Source organism: Curcuma longa, chromosome 11 (genome assembly GCF_044706935.1).
Source record: "Curcuma longa cultivar G26 ecotype Majalengka, Jawa Barat chromosome 11, ITB_CL_G26_1.1, whole genome shotgun sequence".
Taxonomy (NCBI): Eukaryota; Viridiplantae; Streptophyta; class Magnoliopsida; order Zingiberales; family Zingiberaceae; genus Curcuma; species Curcuma longa.
In genome coordinates, this window is record NC_133871.1 from 19,690,573 (window position 1) to 19,711,118 (window position 20,546).

At 36.0% G+C, this 20,546-nt stretch overlaps 4 protein-coding genes across 6 annotated transcripts in view; 1 reads left to right on the top strand and 3 right to left on the bottom strand.

Annotated features, from left to right (window-relative positions):
• Positions 1 to 248: 248 nt before the first annotated feature.
• On the top strand, positions 249 to 9,440 carry LOC141839176 (O-fucosyltransferase 29-like). The gene is made up of 9 exons (XM_074726869.1): positions 249 to 497; positions 867 to 954; positions 2,353 to 2,429; positions 2,832 to 2,920; positions 3,008 to 3,197; positions 6,011 to 6,192; positions 6,926 to 7,028; positions 7,848 to 8,176; positions 8,752 to 9,440. The coding sequence occupies exons 1-9, from the start codon at positions 249 to 251 to the stop codon at positions 9,107 to 9,109; spliced, it is 1,665 nt and encodes a 554-aa protein (XP_074582970.1). The 3' UTR covers positions 9,110 to 9,440.
• Positions 9,441 to 10,124: 684 nt separating this feature from the next.
• On the bottom strand, positions 10,125 to 13,406 carry LOC141841415 (formyltetrahydrofolate deformylase 1, mitochondrial-like). Of its 3 annotated transcripts, none has more exons than XM_074729589.1 (8): positions 13,305 to 13,406; positions 13,117 to 13,229; positions 11,596 to 11,746; positions 11,277 to 11,350; positions 11,042 to 11,189; positions 10,752 to 10,850; positions 10,565 to 10,651; positions 10,125 to 10,373 (listed from the first exon to the last, which is right to left on the bottom strand). In XM_074729589.1, the coding sequence occupies exons 1-8, from the start codon at positions 13,398 to 13,400 to the stop codon at positions 10,227 to 10,229; spliced, it is 915 nt and encodes a 304-aa protein (XP_074585690.1). In that variant the 5' UTR covers positions 13,401 to 13,406; the 3' UTR covers positions 10,125 to 10,226. The 3 variants fall into 3 exon arrangements, with proteins under 3 accessions (XP_074585690.1, XP_074585689.1, XP_074585691.1); XM_074729588.1 differs by having other exon boundaries at positions 11,042 to 11,201; XM_074729590.1 differs by having other exon boundaries at positions 11,042 to 11,201; positions 13,134 to 13,229; positions 13,305 to 13,404.
• Positions 13,407 to 16,660: 3,254 nt separating this feature from the next.
• Positions 16,661 to 19,372, bottom strand: LOC141837294 (coatomer subunit alpha-1-like). The gene has a single exon (XM_074724722.1). The coding sequence runs from the start codon at positions 19,370 to 19,372 to the stop codon at positions 16,661 to 16,663; it is 2,712 nt and encodes a 903-aa protein (XP_074580823.1).
• Positions 19,373 to 20,054: 682 nt separating this feature from the next.
• The window catches only part of LOC141837295 (formyltetrahydrofolate deformylase 1, mitochondrial-like), a 3,447-nt gene continuing 2,955 nt past the window's right edge, over positions 20,055 to 20,546 (bottom strand). Inside the window, exon 8 of the mRNA XM_074724723.1 lies at positions 20,055 to 20,279. Within this exon, the coding sequence (XP_074580824.1) occupies positions 20,055 to 20,279 (225 nt within the window). The remainder of the gene's footprint in view (positions 20,280 to 20,546) is intronic.

A 20,546-nucleotide genomic window follows, 5' to 3' on the forward strand; every position in this document is an offset into this window, starting at 1 on the left:
TTCCCTCGTCGCCCCTCTCCGTGACGCCACCTCGGCTTCCGCCTCCGAGCTCAAGCAGCTTCGAGATCATTCCACCGTATCAGTGTCGAATGGTCTCCCAGCAACCATCGTTTGCTCGATCTTGGCTCCCGCGATCCTCTCTGGATCCATCGTTGTGTCGCACCGTAAATGCCGGAAGATTCTGTTCCGTTAGAGGTAAGAAAGCTAGGGTTTGATGGGAGTATCATGAGGTGCGTCTGAGCTTGTTGATGGTTGAGAGAATGGTGAAGCAGTTAAATCTCCAGGGTGTCAAGAGGGTGTCGCCGCTTTGCGTGCCCTTGCTCGACCCCAAAAGGTGGCTCCGTACCGCCAGGTTTTACCGGAAAAAGAGGGCGGTGTCGCGCTCGGTTTTATGTGGCGCGATGCTTTTTAGCCTCGGCCTTGTTTCGCTGTTCACCGGTCAGATTGCCGCCGACCTCGAGTGGTCGCGGATCCGTGCACGGTGGCAAACCAAAAGGGTAAAGTAATAAAATGATTTTAAAAAAGTTTCCTTCGGTTTTGGCTATGGGTTCCTAATGCTTCAGCTATTTGTTTTTCCTAGTCTTCTTTTTACTCTATGGTGTTTTTGCTTTCCATTTGTCATGTAGTATGAATAGTTACTCGTTTAACCTTTCCTTGCAGAACGTAGAATTATTAGTCTTCATGCTTTACCGCTTTAAAACACAATTTCGTCTATTACAGAAAGGAAATGGAATGGTGTAATTTTCTCAAAGTAGTTAATTATTCATCCAACAAGACGAATAACACCAGAATAATGATTTAAAAAATCACTACGTTTGGTTGTAATGGGATTTCTGCTGGTACCATGAGACTTTTTCCATTTGCAGGTCAGATACAGGGAGCCAAGAAATATATGGAAATCAGAAATCAGAAATCTCTATTACGGTTGTAGCAATAGAAGCCCCCATCTTAGAGGTAATTTCTTCACGCCGTTACTATCAGTTATGTCAAATTTTCCTCTTTCGTACTTTGAGATTTTCTCTCATTTCCTTAGCTCAGTTTACTTTTGAAATAGTTAACTTTACAAGATGTATTTTGTATAAGTCCTGTATTCCTTTTGTTAGTGATTTTAGCTGATTTGAAGCTTAAGCTTATGAGTAACTTATCAATGAATTACAAATATCCCAAACACATTCCTCAAACTATTGCAGAAACTCTCACATTCTTATAAGTTTAAAATACATGTGTATCGCCAAGTTTACCACCCAGGTTGTCTTGCCACAAAGCAGAGAGAGCTAATCGAGCATCAAAGGTGAGGGTATGTCTTGGACAGTGTTCAAGTGCATGATCGTGGAATCTCGAAGTGGTAACCACCATCTTGTTGCTTCGACTAAACTGCTCAAAGGAGATCACCGGTAGCAAATTTGGTTGCACCCTAGAGGGTGACAAAAATTTAATTTTAGGCGATATGAGCATGGTAGGTATGGCTAGAGACAAGTCATTTGCCAACTTAGTGTCTATGGTAACTGATGCATGTGGGCACTCTTCTTGTTGATGCATCTAGATAGCTTGTACAAGTGGTGATGTCTCACTCTGAAGGCATTGCTAGAAGGGTCCACTTTGGGACATTGGTCAAAGGCGAAATGGAGACTAGGATTGTTATTTCTAGATTGAGATTAAGGAGAATAAGAATGCAAAGAAGAGATGGATGGTGGTGGCTTTCAAAGGAAGCGTTAGCAAGAGCTGGGAAGAGACAAAGCTCAGAATGGATGCATCCTTGGGAGTTGTTGGATGAGGGGGAGGCTATTGACCTCCTCCTAAGAGGCATACTACTTTGGAAAGCATAAAAGTAGCTCTAATACCATATATAATTTAAGGAAAATATTATGTTACATGAAGTTTTAACCTTGTTGCTTGTTGCTCCTACTTTGAACAGGACTAGTTTCACATCAAATGTGGTTTAGGGTCACCTCATGGTCAAGACAAAAAAAAAGTTTGCCAGCTCTAATGGATTGTGATCTTGTTAAAATTGTTTATGATTCCTTGTTTGTTGGAGGTTTCTTGAATGGAATGGATAAATTTTGACATTTAATTGCAATGAGATTTCTTCCTAAAAAATTTCATTTCTGAAATTTACAAGGGTAAGACAATGTTTTTCTTCATAATAAAAGGATGACCATCTTAGTCTACATGCTTTTGTATATTTTATAGATAAATTGTAATCTTAAGCCTTTATTCTATCAGATCTTTTGTATGGGGTATTTCAGTAAATCTGTGCATTTGGCTGTGGTTATGCATCTATTTAACATTGTATTCCTTATTCAGACATTGAATAGCAACTGTATCTTTATTTATTCTCTCTGTGTAATTTAGCTGCAATACAAGAGAGCAAATCCAATGGCTACCTACTAATTGCAACCAGTGGAGGACTAAATCAACAGAGAACAGGGGTGACCCTCTTTTTCTTTACTTGCCTTCTTTAATTTGTTGTCACCATGATGTGGTTTGTCTTGGTTTGTCAGGCATTATTTAGAAGTAAAATTTTAATATGTTAGGCTTGCATGTGACCTGCCATCTTACTTTCTATTTGAAAAGAAAAAGTGATGAACATCTTCATAATTTATACTTCATGCTTGTTCCATCACCAATGCTGCAATCTCCCCCAAAAAACTTGATCCTATTGGTTCAACAGAGTGAAATATTTTATTATCCCTCACCGCTATGTTTTTATACTTAGAAGACGTTGATAATAAATTGAACTTCAGAGAATGATTGCATTTGAATGTACATTTACATTCTTCTATGGAAAGAACTGTTAACATTTGTTTTCATGTCACTTGTCAAATGAATAGATAACAGATGCTGTTGTTGTAGCCTGGATTTTGAATGCCACATTGGTTGTTCCTGAACTTGATCATCATTCTTTTTGGAAAGATGAGAGGTGGGTTGGCAATATGGCTGAAATATGACTTGTATTTCTACATACATACATCATTGCCTTTAATGAGATCATTTTCTTTATTTGCAGTGATTTTGTTGATATTTTTGATGTTGACTGGTTCATTTCCTCCCTTTCAAAAGATGTCACTATTATTAAAAGAATACCAGACAAAGTGATGAGGTCAATGGAAAAACCTCCATACACAATGCGCCCTCCGAGAAAATCTTCTTCTGAATATTATCTTGATCAGGTGTTGCCGATACTCTTGCGGAGACGTGTAAGTGTAGCATTTTTATTTTGGTCTACCTGCTAAAATTCTTCATATCCACTATGTTGTATAATCTTCTGGTTTTTTCATTCATTGACTATACGTGCCTAACATGTGGAAGCCATCCATGTTCAGTAATTGGGATTGCTACATGCTCATTATGTGACCCTTGTGTGCTTAGTTTACAACAATAGCAAGCTGAGTCCTAACTATTTGGTGTCCAGTTTGCGGATCGTAACTGTCATTGAGCTCTGTACTAGATCATATCTTTCTGTAATATTTCTTCCATACATGCTTAATGCAGCATATATTTATGTATAGAAGAGGTAATTACTCTTCTTGGATGAATACAAGTATCTTAGTGCAATTACCTGCTATATCAATCATTGCTACTGAAGCATGTATCTCCACATTGTCTACCTTGCAGCATAAGTCAGCATCTCTTGTTATCTCAGTACATGCTAGTGTGAGCTTATTACAACCAGAATATGATGTTTAAGTTCTGTTACCCGTATGACATTTTCGAAGAAGCCTTCATTGTGGTGTAGATGAATATCAAGTGCAGTTTCTGTACTTCAGAGTTTTATTAATTAGGATTGAATTCTAACACGTGCCTTTTTCAATCAGAGAGTAATGATTAGGACCTATAGTCTGTTTTATTGCTAATAAATTGTGGCACAAATTCAGAAGCTTGAGATGGCCAAACATTATATTGGAGAAATGGAGAAGCTCAAATGATGCATTGTGTTACTATGTTTGGATCTTAATTTTTTTGGAGTCAATTAAGGTTTTGTTCTATAGGCATTATTACTATCTGCAAAGCATAAAATTTACTGTCATTTAATTTATCAAATGGAGATTTTGTGTAGTGAGAATCTTAATAAATAAATTATAGAGGTTTTGAATTAAAAATTCATTTAGTGTTAAGAGTTTAGTTATTTTGGCAAATAACTCCTTTAGTAATAAGGATCTCTAGGGGGATGGAATGTGCTTGCAATTACCAATCCCATGTATCCATTGCAGTTCAAGACTGAATAGTTACTATTGCTGATTCAATTGCATCGTTGCATGTCCTTGACATGTGGATTTGTGATGATTAGGCACTATCTAACTAGAGATCAAATGATTAGAGATATTATAGGTCCATGATTACTAGGCATTCTATCTTTAATGGGAGATCACCCGATTTACCCTGGTGGTCGGTGGGAAACTTCCGTGGGACCGGGCCGGCCACCTCCAGGGATTGAGTCCATGAGACTGACTGGGATTTATCATCATCATTGTTTTAATGGGAGATCACAAAGTTCCAACTTTATGCTAAAGTAGCACTGTTGGTTGATCTGGGTGATCCACCCAACTTTATCCTTAGACCATCAATGATGCAATTTAAAATCGAGGATAAAATTTAGGACTTGTTTTTAAAATTTGTGGGTCTTAAATTTTTATTTTATTTTATGAATTTTTAAAAAGTTTGTTATGTTTATTAAGGTAAGTTTTAAAAAGTTTTTATTAAGGAGAATTGGTCTTTATTTTTGGTTTATAGAAGGATTTTAGATGATTTTGTGTAATTTATCTGATTTTATAATTTTTTCCTCTATGAATTTGTGGGAGAACATTTCTGATGGTACATCAATGCATCTATGCATAGGAGTTGACATAGAGATTCATACCAGAGAGAGTTTCTACTATTGCTATGGGGCATCACTACTATTGGGATTTAGAGTTTTGCACAATATTTTTTTCCTTTTCTTTAGGTTGCTATATATTTACTATTTTGTACCTATATTCATGAGAGATGTTTGTAGACTTTGTTATAGTTTAGTTATATGATTTTTTGAGGATATATTGTGAATGTTGTCTAGCGTTTTTGTGGCATCGTCAATAGCCGATGTGAGGGGTGTGCTGATGGAGTTGTGCACAGTCGAGAAATGCTCACTCGATGTGTCACATTATACTTCTTAGGGCAACATGTAACTTCATGTATCTGAATTGCATCATTTGATTAGCATGCATTGTTATATTGTATGTACTTTGCATTATATGTATTACTTATAATCATGTGCGAAATATTATATATGAAATTATTAATTTAGGATAATTGATTATATATATTTTGATTGCTCAAGTTGATTAATTTGATATATTATATGTCAGATGTAAACTCATGATTTTGCCACATGAGATGATATATTTTTATTATTTTTTGAAAAATATGAAGCACTATGCACTCACATGACACATAATTGAAGCTATATCAGATTACTAGAGCCAGAAAGGAGTTTCCACTGCACTAGTATGTTAGCAACAGTATCAAGATCCCATTTTTGTTCCATAAGTGCACAGCATGAGTTAATGTAGATGTGGCATGATTTTCACATTTTATGAAATTTGTTCATCAACTCTTATTAATTTGCCTGTGGTGAATAATATTACTGGGTAGTTACACAAGGATGTTCACCATCAGCCTAGGCACATGCTTTCTGTGCAATGTCATTTCATGCATATCTATTGCACATTATGCAATCCATCTTCATATTTGTTCAGATTACTTTTTCTCATTCTATAGTAATTCGTTTTAGTACCTATGGAAATGGTTGGTAGGTTTAGTCTGATCACAAATTTAAGAACATTATGATGGTAACAATATTTATTTGTCTTATCATTTTCTTTGATGTATAGATCTGGTATTTATATGAAATAATGGTGACTTGAAAAGTTGTGGAACATCTAGGAAGTTTACCCACATTTTTTCTCTCAATGTATTTATGATTAGATGGACTAATTTACTTTTCCATTATTTTTAATTAGTTGAGAAATTGCAGGCGGTGCAGTTGACGAAGTTTGATTACAGGCTAACAAACACACTTGATGAGGAACTCCAGAAGTTACGCTGTCGTGTAAACTATCATGCGCTGAGATATACAAAGCCTATTCTAGTACTTGGTCAGAAGCTGGTCAAGAAAATGCAATCAATGAGCCCTCGTTATATTGCTGTCCACTTGAGGTATCTTATGTGTAAGAAAGCTATTTGGTGTCCAGATTTGACTTTGGTTCCATGACTGTTTTCTTGAATTTCTTTTGCACTTTTAGAACGCTAACATCCGGTTGGCTATATTTTTTGTCTCATCATTAAAATTTACATTTTGGAGTTAATATGAAAAGTTAAATGGAAATATCACTCCTCATTTAGGGTTGATAGAATTTTATAATTGACAACTTTCTTGCAAGAAAGAAATTTCTATTTTATTGTTGTTTCATGTTTGATCTGTTGTCAAATCGGATGAAAAAATCTGACTCATTTAGGGTTGACATAATTTGATGTTATTTAAATAAAAATAATTCACAACCAATGAACTCAATTGCAATGAATCAACCAATCATCACAAATGAATCCTCCACTTTAGATGTCTGTATACATTAGTTAATGACTTTTGACTTAATTTTAGAATGCTGGAACATCTTTATGTATTCACTTAGAGATTTATTGCTCACTTAGAGATTTATTGCACTTGATGCTTCAGCTTACAGCTTTTTTTTGTATTCCATGTAAAGTTTGATTATCTCATTTGACTTAAAATGTTGATTATTAGTTACCTGGCACACTCATAAAAGAACAAGAAACTAGTTGACATTTTTTGACCAAAAAATAGTCCTTTATGACGTTTAGTAAATAAACCTTTTGACATCACTTTTTGGTTGTTTATTACTTGAAATCCTTGTATTGGTTAAAACTGCAGATTTGAAGCTGACATGCTTGCATTTTCTGGCTGTTACTATGGAGGTGGAGAAAAAGAACGCAATGAACTTGGTGAAATTAGGAAGCGATGGGAAACCTTACCTGTGAGAATCTCTCTTTTATTTCCTTATTTCTTTTTATTTTTAACGACAATGGAACTTAATTCCTTGAGGAGGATTTCACAACTTAAATTACAAAACAAAACAAAAAAAAAGAATAACATTGTCAATGTTAGGAAATTTCAACTTAGTACAACTCAGACTTTGGGTGTTCTAGTGAGGATTGGGTTAACCAATCCAATACAAGTATAACGAACCTGAAACACACTTAAGCTAGGTGTAAGAATGCTTTGGCAAGCTACGTTTTGAGGGTTGAAATTTGAAGTTTTGCACATCAATAACAGCTAAGCTTTATCCCACTAGGTAGGGTAGGCTATATGAATCCTTCTACAACATTGGGTTCAATGTCTCTATCCCCTACTATATCATATGAAGTTTTGCACATGTATATCCAAAATTCTTTTACTTAAGGCATTGAGTTCCCAAAACAATTTTCCATTGCAGGTGGAAGAATGCATTTGAGAAGCTGCTATCTCAGAGAAGTTTTAAAGGAGTTTCAAAAGTTAATAATGAACTATTCAATGAATTAAACAAAGTATTCTTTATTTAATATCATAAGAATAAATTATTTAAATAATATTTAAATAATTAAATAAAATCATTTGAACATTGTGATTTGTGAACTACCCGACTATATGCTCATTGTTTTTTAGAGAGAAGGTAGAATTTTCATGTCTTGTTCTTTTTGAATATTTTATCCTAATAAACTGTGAATGTATTTGCCTCTTTTGATCTATATACTTCGTCAATGATAGGGGCTGTCTATTTTTAGTAATTCCGTAGTCTAAACTGAGACTTCTGCAGGATTTGACCATGGATGGTGAGCCGAGCAGAGGAAAATGTCCCCTGACTCCACATGAAGTAGGTTTAATGTTAAAGGCTCTTGGCTTTGCAAATGACACCTATCTTTATGTAGCTTCAGGAGAAATATATGGTGGAGAAGAGACATTGCAGCCTCTTAAAGACTTATTTCCCCATTTTTATACAAAGGAAATGCTTGCAGGAGAAGATTTGCAACCCTTCCTTCCATTTTCTTCTCGTCTTGCTGCTATTGACTATATTGTTTGCGATGAAAGTGATGTGCTTGCCACAAATAACAATGGAAATATGGCTAAGATCCTCGCTGGTCACCGGTAAGCCTAGCTACATACTGAACAATTGTGTTCTCCCTTGTCATTTACTTCTCTAATTTCTAGCTTGAGACCTGCTTAACTGCTTTTGATCTAAGACTGACAATGTTAGTTGAACTCATTTTCACTTGTATTCTTGGTAGCTAAACTTCTATGTCAAATTGATATTTTAGCATGGGCACCTTACTGTTATTTGTGATTTAAGTTTACCAAAACAATTCTGCTCGTGGATATCTGTTCATCTTTGTTAGACAAGCTTGAAACATCAGTTGTCTATTATTTATTCACTAGTAACAAATAGCAACTGCAATTATTGATCCTGCTTTAGGCATCTTACTTGTCTCTCATTACCATTGTTTTCCCTGTTAAAATTTAAATAAACTTTCTGCTTATTCTGACTTTTATTAAAATTCTCAGTTGTGCTATTTTGTTCCCAAATCCTTGCATTCTTATGCTTTATCTTAAATACCTCTCTTCTATGTTCAATCTTTTCTTTACCATTGTATGTAGCATCCACTAATTTACTATGAGTGAGGCACTATGAATGCTGAATTAGCACTTGTACTTTGTATTTACAGGAGGTATGTTGGACACAAGAGAACCATACGGCCAAATACCAAGAAACTAAACTCCTTGTATAAAGCACGGAATGAGATGGGGTGGGAGTTGTTCTCCAAGAAGGTGAAGTTAGCCCAAAGAGGATTCATGGGGGAGCCAGATGAGTTGAGGCCAGGGCGCGGTGACTTCCATGAGTTTCCAGCTTCATGTATTTGTCAGAAACCTGATAAGCTCGAACGATCTGGGTTCCGAGAGAAACTTGGAATAAATGCAACTTTGCGAAAAGCAACAGTGTTTGATGTGGATAAAAGTCGATCCAAACATCAGGGAATCTTAAACCACATCAAGTACCCCAATATTTTGCATCCCATAAATTGACAGTTCCAGTGGCCATCTTGTATCTTGTTGATGGCATCATCCTCCTGGCTGAACCAGAGCTAGAGAGTATGAGACTATTTATTTTGGGTAATGCTGGCAAAATACTTGTCCATGCTCAAGCTATTAGACGAGTGGATGAATGAGTCATTTTAGCATTAATGATATTGTAACCGATGATGGTAGGCAATTGTTGCGACGTCAGTAGCTGTCTACTGCTTCAAAGCCATGTGTAGATTAGCATCTTTTCTTGTAAGTTCTTACGACTGTAAATTATTCAATTTTGTTAAGTTTAAATTTGAGCGCTTAATTGCTCTCTTTCTTTTTTTTTTCATCGACCATCAAACTAAATTATGAAATACAAATTTGAAATTTGAATTCAGTTTATTGTACTGTTCACTATTGTATGATGGCCCCTGGGGCTGCTGGGCTAGGGCTGCTGTCATGTGTACGGATTATCATGTATTTTGTTTTTGCTATTTTTTGTTTTTGTTATTTTAATTTAGTTGTATGCATGTCAAAATTTTGCAATTGAACTTCAACAGTTTGAGTCAAAAAATTAAATCAAGTTCATCTGCGCATTTTGTCTTCATTATCTATGTACATTGCGATGACACCATACATTTTCAAGAAGTGAAACGGAAGGATTATGTAAAATTTTTCAAAAATATATAATGTTTTTTTATATTTTGTATAATTTAATATTTTAATAATGTCAGGCTCCTGTGATGTCACGACTTTTTACTAACACACTAGTGATGTCAAAATTTTGCATGAACTTCAACAGTTTATTCAAACCACTCGTCATGCATTTTGTACATTGCGATGGCAAGATTTGATTCCTACGAAGAACTGAATATCTAAATTAATAAAAAAAATTGATACGAGCTCTTTCAATTTCCAATTTTAGTATATCAAAACCAAACCACAACCATTTCTTTAAATAAAATTTCAAACTAAAATCAAACTAAAACTTTTGATTAAATCAATTTAATCTTTGGATTCAGTTCATGCTTTGGAAAGTATGATCAGAACAAAGGTAGACTGGAAAGAAAGTAATCAAGATATTATTCAACCAATAAGATAATGACATCCGAGAAGGCTTGCAAGGGATCTCTTATCAGAATACAACCGTCTTGTTTAATTCGTAAGGCAGCACTCGAAGTTCACAATATGATTTAATTGCTTGTGCAAGACATTGCTTTTCGAGGTTCTCAGATTTCTGCACAAAGCTTTGTAAGGTATCTCTGTGAGAAACTCTCTCTACCTGCACCATTTAAGCAAAGCAAAGCATTTCAGATTGCTAGGTGTAAAATATTTATTCAACATAATAAACCATAATTGATTTATATTATTTAGTAATATAGCCTTATAATAGAACTCAATGGAGATGAATATATCCAAGAAATAAGGCATGAGAAACAATTTCTGATTAAGGATTTAGCAAAAGAATATCACCATCTGTTCAATAATTGGACCAGCATCCAGTTCTTCAGTAACAAAATGAGTTGTTGCACCAATAAGTTTCACCCCAGCGTCAAAAGCCTGGATTGACATAACACATTTATAAGTTAACTCACAGTCAAGTGATATCTAAGAAATTAAGAGAGTTTAAAAAATTAAATAAAGTACTTAAAAGTGAGACCTGCTTGGAAGGATGCCCACCCTTAAATGATGGAAGAAGGCCATGATGAATATTAATTACATCTTTACCATAGTTCTCCAAAAAATTTCTTGATAGTACCTACAATCACTTTTTAAGGGGATAAGAAAATAGTATTTCAAATAACATATGAATTGCTTTAGTCAAGGTTTGCATAATTGATTGAACATCTTAAAATTCAGTTCCATAACTTCAAAAAGATGTAGATACAATTAGCATTATAAGAGAATAGAGGTTGGAAGTAAAAAACAACAAAAAATCAAAGGACAAACCTGCATATATCTTGCAAGTATTATAAAATCAGTATCTTTAATCAACTTCAGGATCTCTGGTTCTCTTTTATTTTCCTCACTTGTTGGCAAATAATGATATGGAAGCCCATGTCTTTCAAGAAATCGAATAACGTGTGTATTTGGAGCCCTTTCATGATTACTGTGTCAATTTAGATAATTTTTAGTTCACATACGGAAAATTTGTTGAAAAGAGAAGACGAACAATATGGCGCACCTTATTATACAACTGATATCAACAGGAAGTTTACCCTCTTGCCATCTATATAACAAATCTACCAAACAATGTTCCTATATAAAAGAATAATTCTTTATGAACAAACGGATACATGGAAAATAGAAAGTGGCTATTTGAGAGTGCAGGGGATGAATTGTGAATCAAAACATTGTATTTATGAACCACATATCTTTGCATCAAGAATGTAAGGTTTTTTGCCTTTGGTGTGACATATTTGAGCTTAGATATTTGAAGGTCTAGATATTAAACAAGTAATCATTCTTTAGCAGAAAGTGGCAAAAGTATAGGCATATCACACCTGCTTTGAAACAAGAATTGCAATCTTATATTTAGGGTCTAGGTAAGGGACCCGCACAATGGATCTTTCTGCCTTGAACAACTTTGATAATTTGAGGAAGTCATCATCCATCACCTCCCGAGGCCAACAAGCAGGATTAAAGACAAATTCACTGCCACATGTATCTATTATTAGAATCATATAAACTGGATGTTATTTGCAAATGAGTTCAGTTGCTTGTAATTTGCATATTACTCATATTACTAGAGATAATAGAAATGCTTACCTATGAGTTCAAAAATTAAAATTCTTAAAAGTCAGCTTGATTGATGTAATTTGTGCTCATGTAAAACACATAACATTAGCAGAAATATCAAGAAAAAAATGGAAAACTAAAAGAGTTTCTAGATTCATGACAGTTTCAGAAGGGATAATCTTATAAATAAAAATTCAAGGATATTGCATATGATGTATCTAATCTCTCAACTAGAAGAAAAGATTTGATATTGAATACACTAATCAAAGGGAATATACAATTCTTAACAGTAGTAGTTACCAAGAAGCATAAAGAAGCAACTTATTTTACACCAAGTTGACTATAAGCACATTGCTAATAATAAAGTACGCACATACAAAATAGAGTTTAAGTTAACAGCTCCTGGTATCTATTTTTTTTTTTCATAGCAGGGTTATAATAAGACAAGCAGAGGGTGGAGATTTCAAATTATTATGTACTGTAAAGAATTTTGGACAGTAATCAAAGGAGTTTACTAAGAGGTCATGTCAGATTGGTATCTGCTGACTGCCAATCATTATTTTCAAGGTATTGGTTTATTAATTTTGCTTTAGAATACCAAGCAGTATAGGTAGTTATGACACTGAATTACTGATCCCATATGTTACTGATGATACCAGTATCTAAAATGGTAGGTATGACACTGAATTACTGATCCCATATGTTACTGATGATACCGGTATCTAAAACCATGCTAGTTGAGCATGCCTAGTCTCAAATTAATGTAAACGAAGGATTGTGGATAATTGGACTTGTCTAGGAGTATTCAAGCAGCAAGTAACACTAAATATTTACTAAGTATTGGAGTATTCAAGCAGCAAAAAGTAATATGATCCTCATAATTAGCTTGAGATCAAATAACTTGGTCAACTTTGCCTAAATGTGAACGACCATGGTTAGTGAAGATCTGTTCATATTAGTTGCAAGTCTAGGCTGATAATGACTTCTAAAGCACTCCACTACATCAGTACTTGCACCACTTAGGATGCGTTCAAGTGACTGCATCTAAAAACTATTTAGTAGAAAGCCTGGATGGCACTGAGGTTAGCATTCCGCCTTCATACACTACTGATAAAATTAGTCAAGAAGGAGATTTGTAGTTTAGGGTCTGCATTATATGATCCTACTTCTCGTCACTATTTTGACTAATCTAAGATTTATCTTTATCAAACACTTCAATCCATCGTCAAATCTCGATCCAACAAAGTGGGAAGCAAATGAATCAGGAGCGAAAAGCAAACCCCAACCTCCTGGAGTAAAAGACCTGCTTATTCTCGGGGACAAAGACATCCACGCTCTGTATGTTGCCGCCCCTGGACGCGATACACTCGGAGAGCTTGGCGACGATCCCCACCGCATCCTGCCCACCATAAACGAAATCGATGAAGGGAAGGCCGTCGAGGGAGGCAATGCGATCGACCGAGGAGAGGCTCACCGGACAGCGGAAGACGTGGATGCCGATGATGGAGCAAGCGTGGGTTCCGGGAATCGAGGTTGCCGCTCTCCTCGCGATCCGATCCCAAAGTACCATGCTCTCTCTCTCTCTCTCTCTCTCTCGCTCGCTGACGAAGCGGAGCGCCTCCTGTAGATAATAATAGTGGTGTGGAGTTTGAGTTGAGGGATATCTGTGTATCTCCTCCAATGAAAAAACTTCTCTTACCCGGAGCAAGAATACCCGCCCGATCTACTCCCTGGAAAGAGGTTGGGCCCCCAATTTTTTCCTTCTACTTCCTTTCTATTACCGAACTTTGAATCCAGCCGTAAACTTTCTCTTTGGACGGACCTTGTAATTCGTTGAAAATACAAAATAATAATTTAAAAATAATAATTAATTAATTAATTAATAAAGAAACGGAAAAGAGAAAGGAAAGGAGGGTTGCTCACGCGGCATGACTCTCGGCATGGTTTCCTCCTTTTTCACTGTTCCAATAATAAATTCAAAAAAAAAAGAGAGAATTTTTAAAAATATTTATCGTCAATTTTGTAAAATTACTTTAAAATGAACTTCCCTTTTTTACACGAGATTCTTAATTCAGATTGTACAATATTTGATTGCGGCGATCAGATTCGCTGAACCAACAAATTTGAACATCTAGATAAATCAAACCCAAATCAACCCCTGAACCGCAATCCTCGCTAAATCACACATTCTCGCCATTGTGAACTCTTTCTAACAAAATCTAATCCAATAATATCGTAGTAAGTTACTAATACAATAACAAGGGGAATGAGATACAAAATAGATGGATTTCCAACCAACGTGATTTCAGTGCAGCACAGTTATTTTACATTCCAGAAGCAATAAGGCTCAAGAATTTGTCAATTGAAATATTTGTCTCGCAATCTAAATAACTTTCTGGAAAAGTATAAAAAATAACATCAAGTTTGGCATAACAATGCATCGACCAACTTAGTTTCATAGAAAACTTACAAAGATAGATTAAAAACAAAGAAAGAGACAAAAAGGAGAATAGAGATCAGTAGCTAGGAGCCAACTTATGATGTCTAATTATAAAAAAATGTCTGAGAACTGAATGTTTGGAAGACTTTCAAGCTAAGTTTTATCCTCGGGAAAAATTTAGCCACTGAGCATGGATGAAGAACATGCACCTTGTACTATAGTCCAATAAAAACAAAGAAGAGTGTGCCACTGAAACCTCAGAAACTAAAACTTACAACAGCTAGAGAAACATTGGATGACAAAGAAGGCCTCTGAGCAATGTATGGTTTGAAACTGGAAGGGCAGCTTGTAGGCATACCTGAAGCACAAAAAGGAAATTAGGCAGAACCAGGATGGGAAAAGTAAAATCTAGTTCAGTTGTAGATGAAATATGTATCAAGAGCAGAAAAGGAAAAAAAAATCTGAGTTAGACAAAACTTTCAGAGTTATGGAAATTTATGTTTGTTCAACGAGACATGGTAAAATGACACCTAAGACAATTGTGAAAAGACCGGTAGAGCAATTAAATAGGCATGTCATGATTGTGTATCTGCTTGTGCTCCTGCAAGTAAGGAATCTGACAAAATGATATATCTTAATAGCATATATACAAAACCTCAACTTTGGTAGGGTTGTCAGCGAGGGTCTGAAGGAAATTCTTGTTTCAGAGATGTTCCCACTACTAATGAAAAATAGAGAATCCTGACTCACTAGAGAAAATCTCAACCTTGAGTTGACAAAATGGTTTACCAAAATCTCAACATTGATTTCTAGTACTCAGTTGATGCACGCAGAGAATCCTAACTCTTATAGGAGAAGTCTTTTCTGTTTTTTTTTATACTTAGTAAATGTATATATGAGGTTTCTACATCTTATTGCGGGGAGACGAGGAAAATAAATAGAAAAACCCAGAAAAAAATACACATGACAGGATAACTAGGCACACCAGCCTTTAACAAACTTAATTTCATGGGAAAAAATTACAGTTGATTTTTCTTGATGTCTTTGAATGATCATAAAGATTTCAAAGATTATTAAGGAACTCTTTAGAAGCGATGCTATTATTAATCTTACAAATCTAAGCAACCCCACTAAAGTAAAAGACATTTTCATGGCACAAAACACAAATCAAGCAGTAGAGCACATATATAATATAAAGATAAAATTCATGATTATTTGCTTCAATTGATTCAGCCTAGATGCAAGAACTATATTTCAATTTAATTAAAAGAGGTAGCATCATGATAAAGAGGGCCTAATGAACACATGTTACGACAGTTACTCAGAATAGCTTCATAAGATAAAGTTAGCTTTTTCGTTCCCAACTAATCATATGGATTCTTTGCACAAGAATGCTGTTGTGAGCAATAACACTGAAAAACTCTGCAAACTGTTTCACTATTTATTCAAGGATTTTTCGTAAGTACTATTTTAGGTTAACAAGGGTGCAATGCATGACATGATTGTTTTTCCAGCAATTCTAATTTCACCAAATAAATCTTTCTTTACATATCTCTCTCATTAATTTAGCCTTGTGAAATCCAATCAAACATTATCGTTAAATTTTTACTGTTTATAGGATAAATATACATATTGACATTCTAATTTTAATGCGCAGGGATAAGTTTGAGTTGAGTAAATGTTACTTTTGTACTTGGACTGATATTTTAATGTTAGGCAATGGGCAAGACGCAACATAATGAGCAGTGTAGGCCCAAGAATCAGTAACGTCCTAGCAGTTAAGTTCGAATTGGGTCTTCTAGAAACAAAAACTAGTTCACAACATGACAATAAACCCACAAAACAATTAATATGGTGTAGTGAAAATAGCTACTAAAATTCATATAAAAGTTTTAATCAGTTCAAGTTGTAATAAATTGATGTAATTCATAAAGTTAAGGACTTAGATCTTATAATTAACTAGGTGGATAAAATTAAGAAAGAAAGCGTTATGAGAAATAAAAAAAGTAAAATACACTGAAAACAACAATAGAAGATCCAAGGGCGTGAATAACTATATAAAAATGACAACAAATAGTGAGCTCAAAGAATAACAAGGTTTCTTGCATATGAAAAATTAAACATAAACATCCTAAACTCAAAATGAAAATTCCCATATTTGAAACAAAAAAAATTGTCTCATTTTATTTAAAAAACTGCATGAACTAATTGAAACATTACCCCTTAATCCACCTAATCACTAAAACCAAGATAGATGCCCAAAATCAACTGGCCAAATGTTTTCTTGAAGTTAGCATTAAAAAATTTAGCTTGACAAGGCAATACAAATTACGCCCAAGGTAGCTAGAAGAAAAGAAGTATCCATGTCACAGAAAATTACCTGTTTTCATTTATCTCGTCTGTGTAGGAGAGCAAAGTAGACCTGAGGCATCTGCTCCCACTACTGCAAGCTCACAGACAGAGCAAAGATGCCCCTCAACAGATGGTACAAACCGAGCCCCACAGTAAACACAAGAAACATCTTTCTGCCCCCGATAAATAGGAACATAAGTTTCCCCACATACTACAAAAGGATTTCTGTAATCATAATTAAGTTGGCTAGCATCCTTTTTATCACTAGCATGTTGAAGCACCTGCCTCGCCTTTTTTGCTTGGATTTCAGTTGGGCTGTTCTCCAGAAGCATCCGGGCAAAATTTGCCGCCGTAGCATAACTTCCTCCCTTATAGCATATAGTCATAGCATTAGTGAGGACAAGCCTTGCATGAATCTTCTGAAGTTTACAATTGGTGAAATAGGCTGCAAGTTCTTGCTGCCGAACTGAATTGTCCTTGAGTTCTTTTCTTTTCACCTCAATTTTTAAGCCCAGAACATACTCTTTGGCAATCTCAATCAGCTCCTTCACTTCGTCGACTTCCCTTCTTGAGTCCACTACAATAAGTGGAATAGCATGCAAAATATTCAAAAATAAGCGTAGAGCCTCAGGAAACTTTCCATCTGTTGTGGCTCTATAAGCTGCCTTCAGCTTCTCATCCATCTGGAAAAACTTAAATACAAGTGCTGGTGGTCCTCTCACATTAGGACTTGCTGATTCACTCCAATTTTTCTCAACAGCAATTGGCATAGCTGGAGCAGAAGCAAAGGCATTCATGTAGGTGTGACTTCCCAAAAGAAGATCCATGAACAATGGCTTCAGAGGAGCAAAATTTTTGATACCCAATTGCCGAGTAAGCAAGCGCATGGCTGTATCAAAATTTCCAGCAGCTGCATGCTCACCTGCAAGAGATGACTTCTGAGTCCAGATTTGGCTAACAGGCACACCAGGAGTGGGAGCAACAAATAGTGAGCTAACATTTGCTGAAGCTTTTGGTGTATCTGCATCTGGTGGTAGTTCCAAATCCTCAAGGTCCCATCCTCCTTCCTCACTATCTTTATTTGCTATTCCATCCTCGAGCTCTGCAGATATATCAGCATTCTGTATCATGTCATCCACATCAACAATGTCCAATTCCTCATCACCCCAGTCCGCATTGTTAGCATCTTCCTCTTCCTCATTCCCTGCCCTACCAGTGTCCAGTCCATTGTCAAAAATACCTCTCATTACTCTTAGCAATGGCCAATCACCACAGCACATCAGAGATGAAGGTGGTAAGAGAAGAGAACGCTTTTTACCTTCAGGTAAAATGGGAACATTTTTACCCAACTCAGTAGCCAGCCTGCTAGCAATTTCCTCAAGCCCATGGCTCACAGCTGTCACATATGCTAGAGGCAAATGACCAGCATTCTCTAATATCTTTATACGCTCATGAACATCACCAAGATACATGGCATTATGGAATTGGCCCATAATGTCATTCTTGATTTCAGCAATTCTCAGCATTTTGGACAGCTTCTCCCTGTTACCAGTTATGAGATAAAGAAAAGATAACCTCTCAAAGTTCTTTGTCCTCTGATATGCATACTCCACAATGCTAGTATTTCCTTGTCTAAGAGCCTCAATACCCAACTTGTACCAGTGATCCTTATCATCGATCTCTTTTGCTGAAGCAACAGCAATTTGGATGTTACCGCTCTCAAGAGCTAGGTTGAATCTAGTCTTTTCATCTTTTACAAAATGGAGAGCCACTTCAGGAAAACCTTTCTGCTGTAGATATGAAATGACAGCTTGACCACAAAGCTGTGAATTCCTGATCATATTCATCACGTGATCATAACGTTTATGGAACAGGGAGAGCTTGAAGATGTACTCTGTCGAATCGATTGATATCACATGGTTCTTCCCATCACGATCCAAGCAATAAATATTGTTTCCAGATACCTTGGTGATGTAAATAGTAGCATCAAGTGTTTTTATTATTCCACCATCTCCATTAGGAAGGCAATACTTGATATGATTTAATGTCGTATAGATAAACACACCTTTGTCATCCCATGCACCACTTTTCACGCGGATAGTTTCATGCATTGTGCAACGGTGCACAAGTTTCTTATTAGCAATTACTATAGTATGTTTACCTAGCAAGGCAACTGACTCCATGTCACTTGACCAGACAATGTATTTAACAGATGGAGTTTGAAGTTCTCCAAGTACAATCCTCTGTTGGAGATCAAAAATAAGCACCCTGTCCTCAGCCCTGCACAACAAATTACCAGTGCCGGCATAATATATAGCATCTGTACCAATTGGCAGAGGGCTCTTCTTTATAATCTCATTTTTAAGATTCTTCACTATGGCTTGATTGTTGCTCCTATCAAGAACAGCAAATCTATTACGAGCTACAAAAACAGCTGATGCTCCTGCTCCCTTCCTTGCATCCTGCATATAATCACCTCTTCCAGCAGCATCTTTAGGAACAATATAAAGCTCGTAAGATCCACCATCCACATCAGAACAGATCAAGACAGCATTCTCTGTGGGGCTAAAAGACAATGTTCTAGGTCCTTGGTTCAAACTAACTGAACCAGGTCGTCTTATGGAAACAACCTGATTGTCCTTCTGAGATGAGAATTCATAGACTCTCAAGAAACGATCTTTCACATAGTATAAAGTATCTCCACTGACAGAGTAAGCAGGGCGTTCTCTCTCCAATTTGAAAACAATCATGCCACTATCATGACCAGCAGCCAGAAGGTTTGTTTCTGGATGTGCAGCAAGAATCCAGAAACGATCATGTTCCCTGCGAAATGTCTGAATACCTGTTCGTTTTGTAGCATCCCAAATGCGAATGCTTTTGTCTTCTGAGTTAGATACAATGATATCTTGCTTTGCATGGAACATCACACAAGAGACGTTATTCATGTGACCTCTCAATGTGTCCACCTCCCAAGCTTTCGTATCTGTAATACAATGGATATTTAATGGAGCAGGTCTTGCTTTTAGAATTTAATTTTACTTCCTCGAGAAAATGAATAGTTAAACATCCAAATATTCTTCACATTTAATGTACATAATATAATATGAAAAAAGGAATTCCCACAACTCTATTAGATGATATCTCATGTGATTAAAGTTTTTAGGATTTAATTTTTCTGGAGATGAAAAAAGGAGTTTATATACTCCAGATAAGATCACAAGCATATCAAAGACTCAAAACAGATATTTTCAAATTACCATTCATTCTCCATATTTTACTTGTCGATCATCTGCTCCAGACACGATAAGAGGCAAACTAGGGTGGAAAGATGCCCAATTGACTCCACGATCATGACCTTCCAAGACATATTTGACAACAGCATCAATACCGCCAAATAAATCTGAGTTTATCTGACCCAAACGTAGGAGATCATCAGCCGGAGCAACCTTTTTCCTTAGTGCGCCAATATCCCAAACTCGGATTGTCTGATCCAGAGATGCAGAAACAACCAGGTCTTCTTTTGTATGAAATGAGGCACACATCACATAGTGATTGTGCCCTGTCAATACAGAAATGCAGGTCCGAGATTGCCCAATTCCAAATCCTAATAGTTTGGTCGTCACTTGCGCTAACAATCCATGGATGTTCATCATGGAACTGCACAGTGCGAATGTAATCAAGATGACCAAGGAGGGTGAACAGGCACCGGTGTGTCTTATAATTCCAGACCTTAATCTTATAGTCATCACCTGCACAAACAAACAAAAGAAATAAACAAATTCGACCCTGAGGCTATTGCAAGAGATCTGAATCTAACACACTTTAAAACGTCAAAGAAAAGCAAATGCAGCATATTCCAACGGCATCGTCTAGAAGATTTGAATTTTTAATTCAAAAAACGTGCATCGCTAGCAATTTCATCTA

What these genes read in the sequence shown, in the direction of transcription:
- LOC141839176 (XM_074726869.1), top strand. Translation starts at nt 249, where the DNA reads ATGGTTGAGAGAATGGTGAAGCAGTTAAATCTCCAGGGTGTCAAGAGG. An exon ending in CGATACTCTTGCGGAGACGT is followed by an intron (nt 3,198 to 6,010) that starts GTAAGTGTAGCA and finishes GAGAAATTGCAG; the next exon opens with GCGGTGCAGTTGACGAAGTT. An exon ending in TATATTGCTGTCCACTTGAG is followed by an intron (nt 6,193 to 6,925) that starts GTATCTTATGTG and finishes TTAAAACTGCAG; the next exon opens with ATTTGAAGCTGACATGCTTG.
- LOC141841415 (XM_074729588.1), bottom strand. Translation starts at nt 13,400, where the DNA reads ATGGTACTTTGGGATCGGATCGCGAGGAGAGCGGCAACCTCGATTCCC. An exon ending in GATATCAGTTGTATAATAAG is followed by an intron (nt 11,202 to 11,276) that starts GTGCGCCATATT and finishes AAATTGACACAG; the next exon opens with TAATCATGAAAGGGCTCCAA. An exon ending in GTGGGCATCCTTCCAAGCAG is followed by an intron (nt 10,652 to 10,751) that starts GTCTCACTTTTA and finishes ATGTCAATCCAG; the next exon opens with GCTTTTGACGCTGGGGTGAA.
- LOC141837294 (XM_074724722.1), bottom strand. Translation starts at nt 19,372, where the DNA reads ATGATTGTTTTCAAATTGGAGAGAGAACGCCCTGCTTACTCTGTCAGT.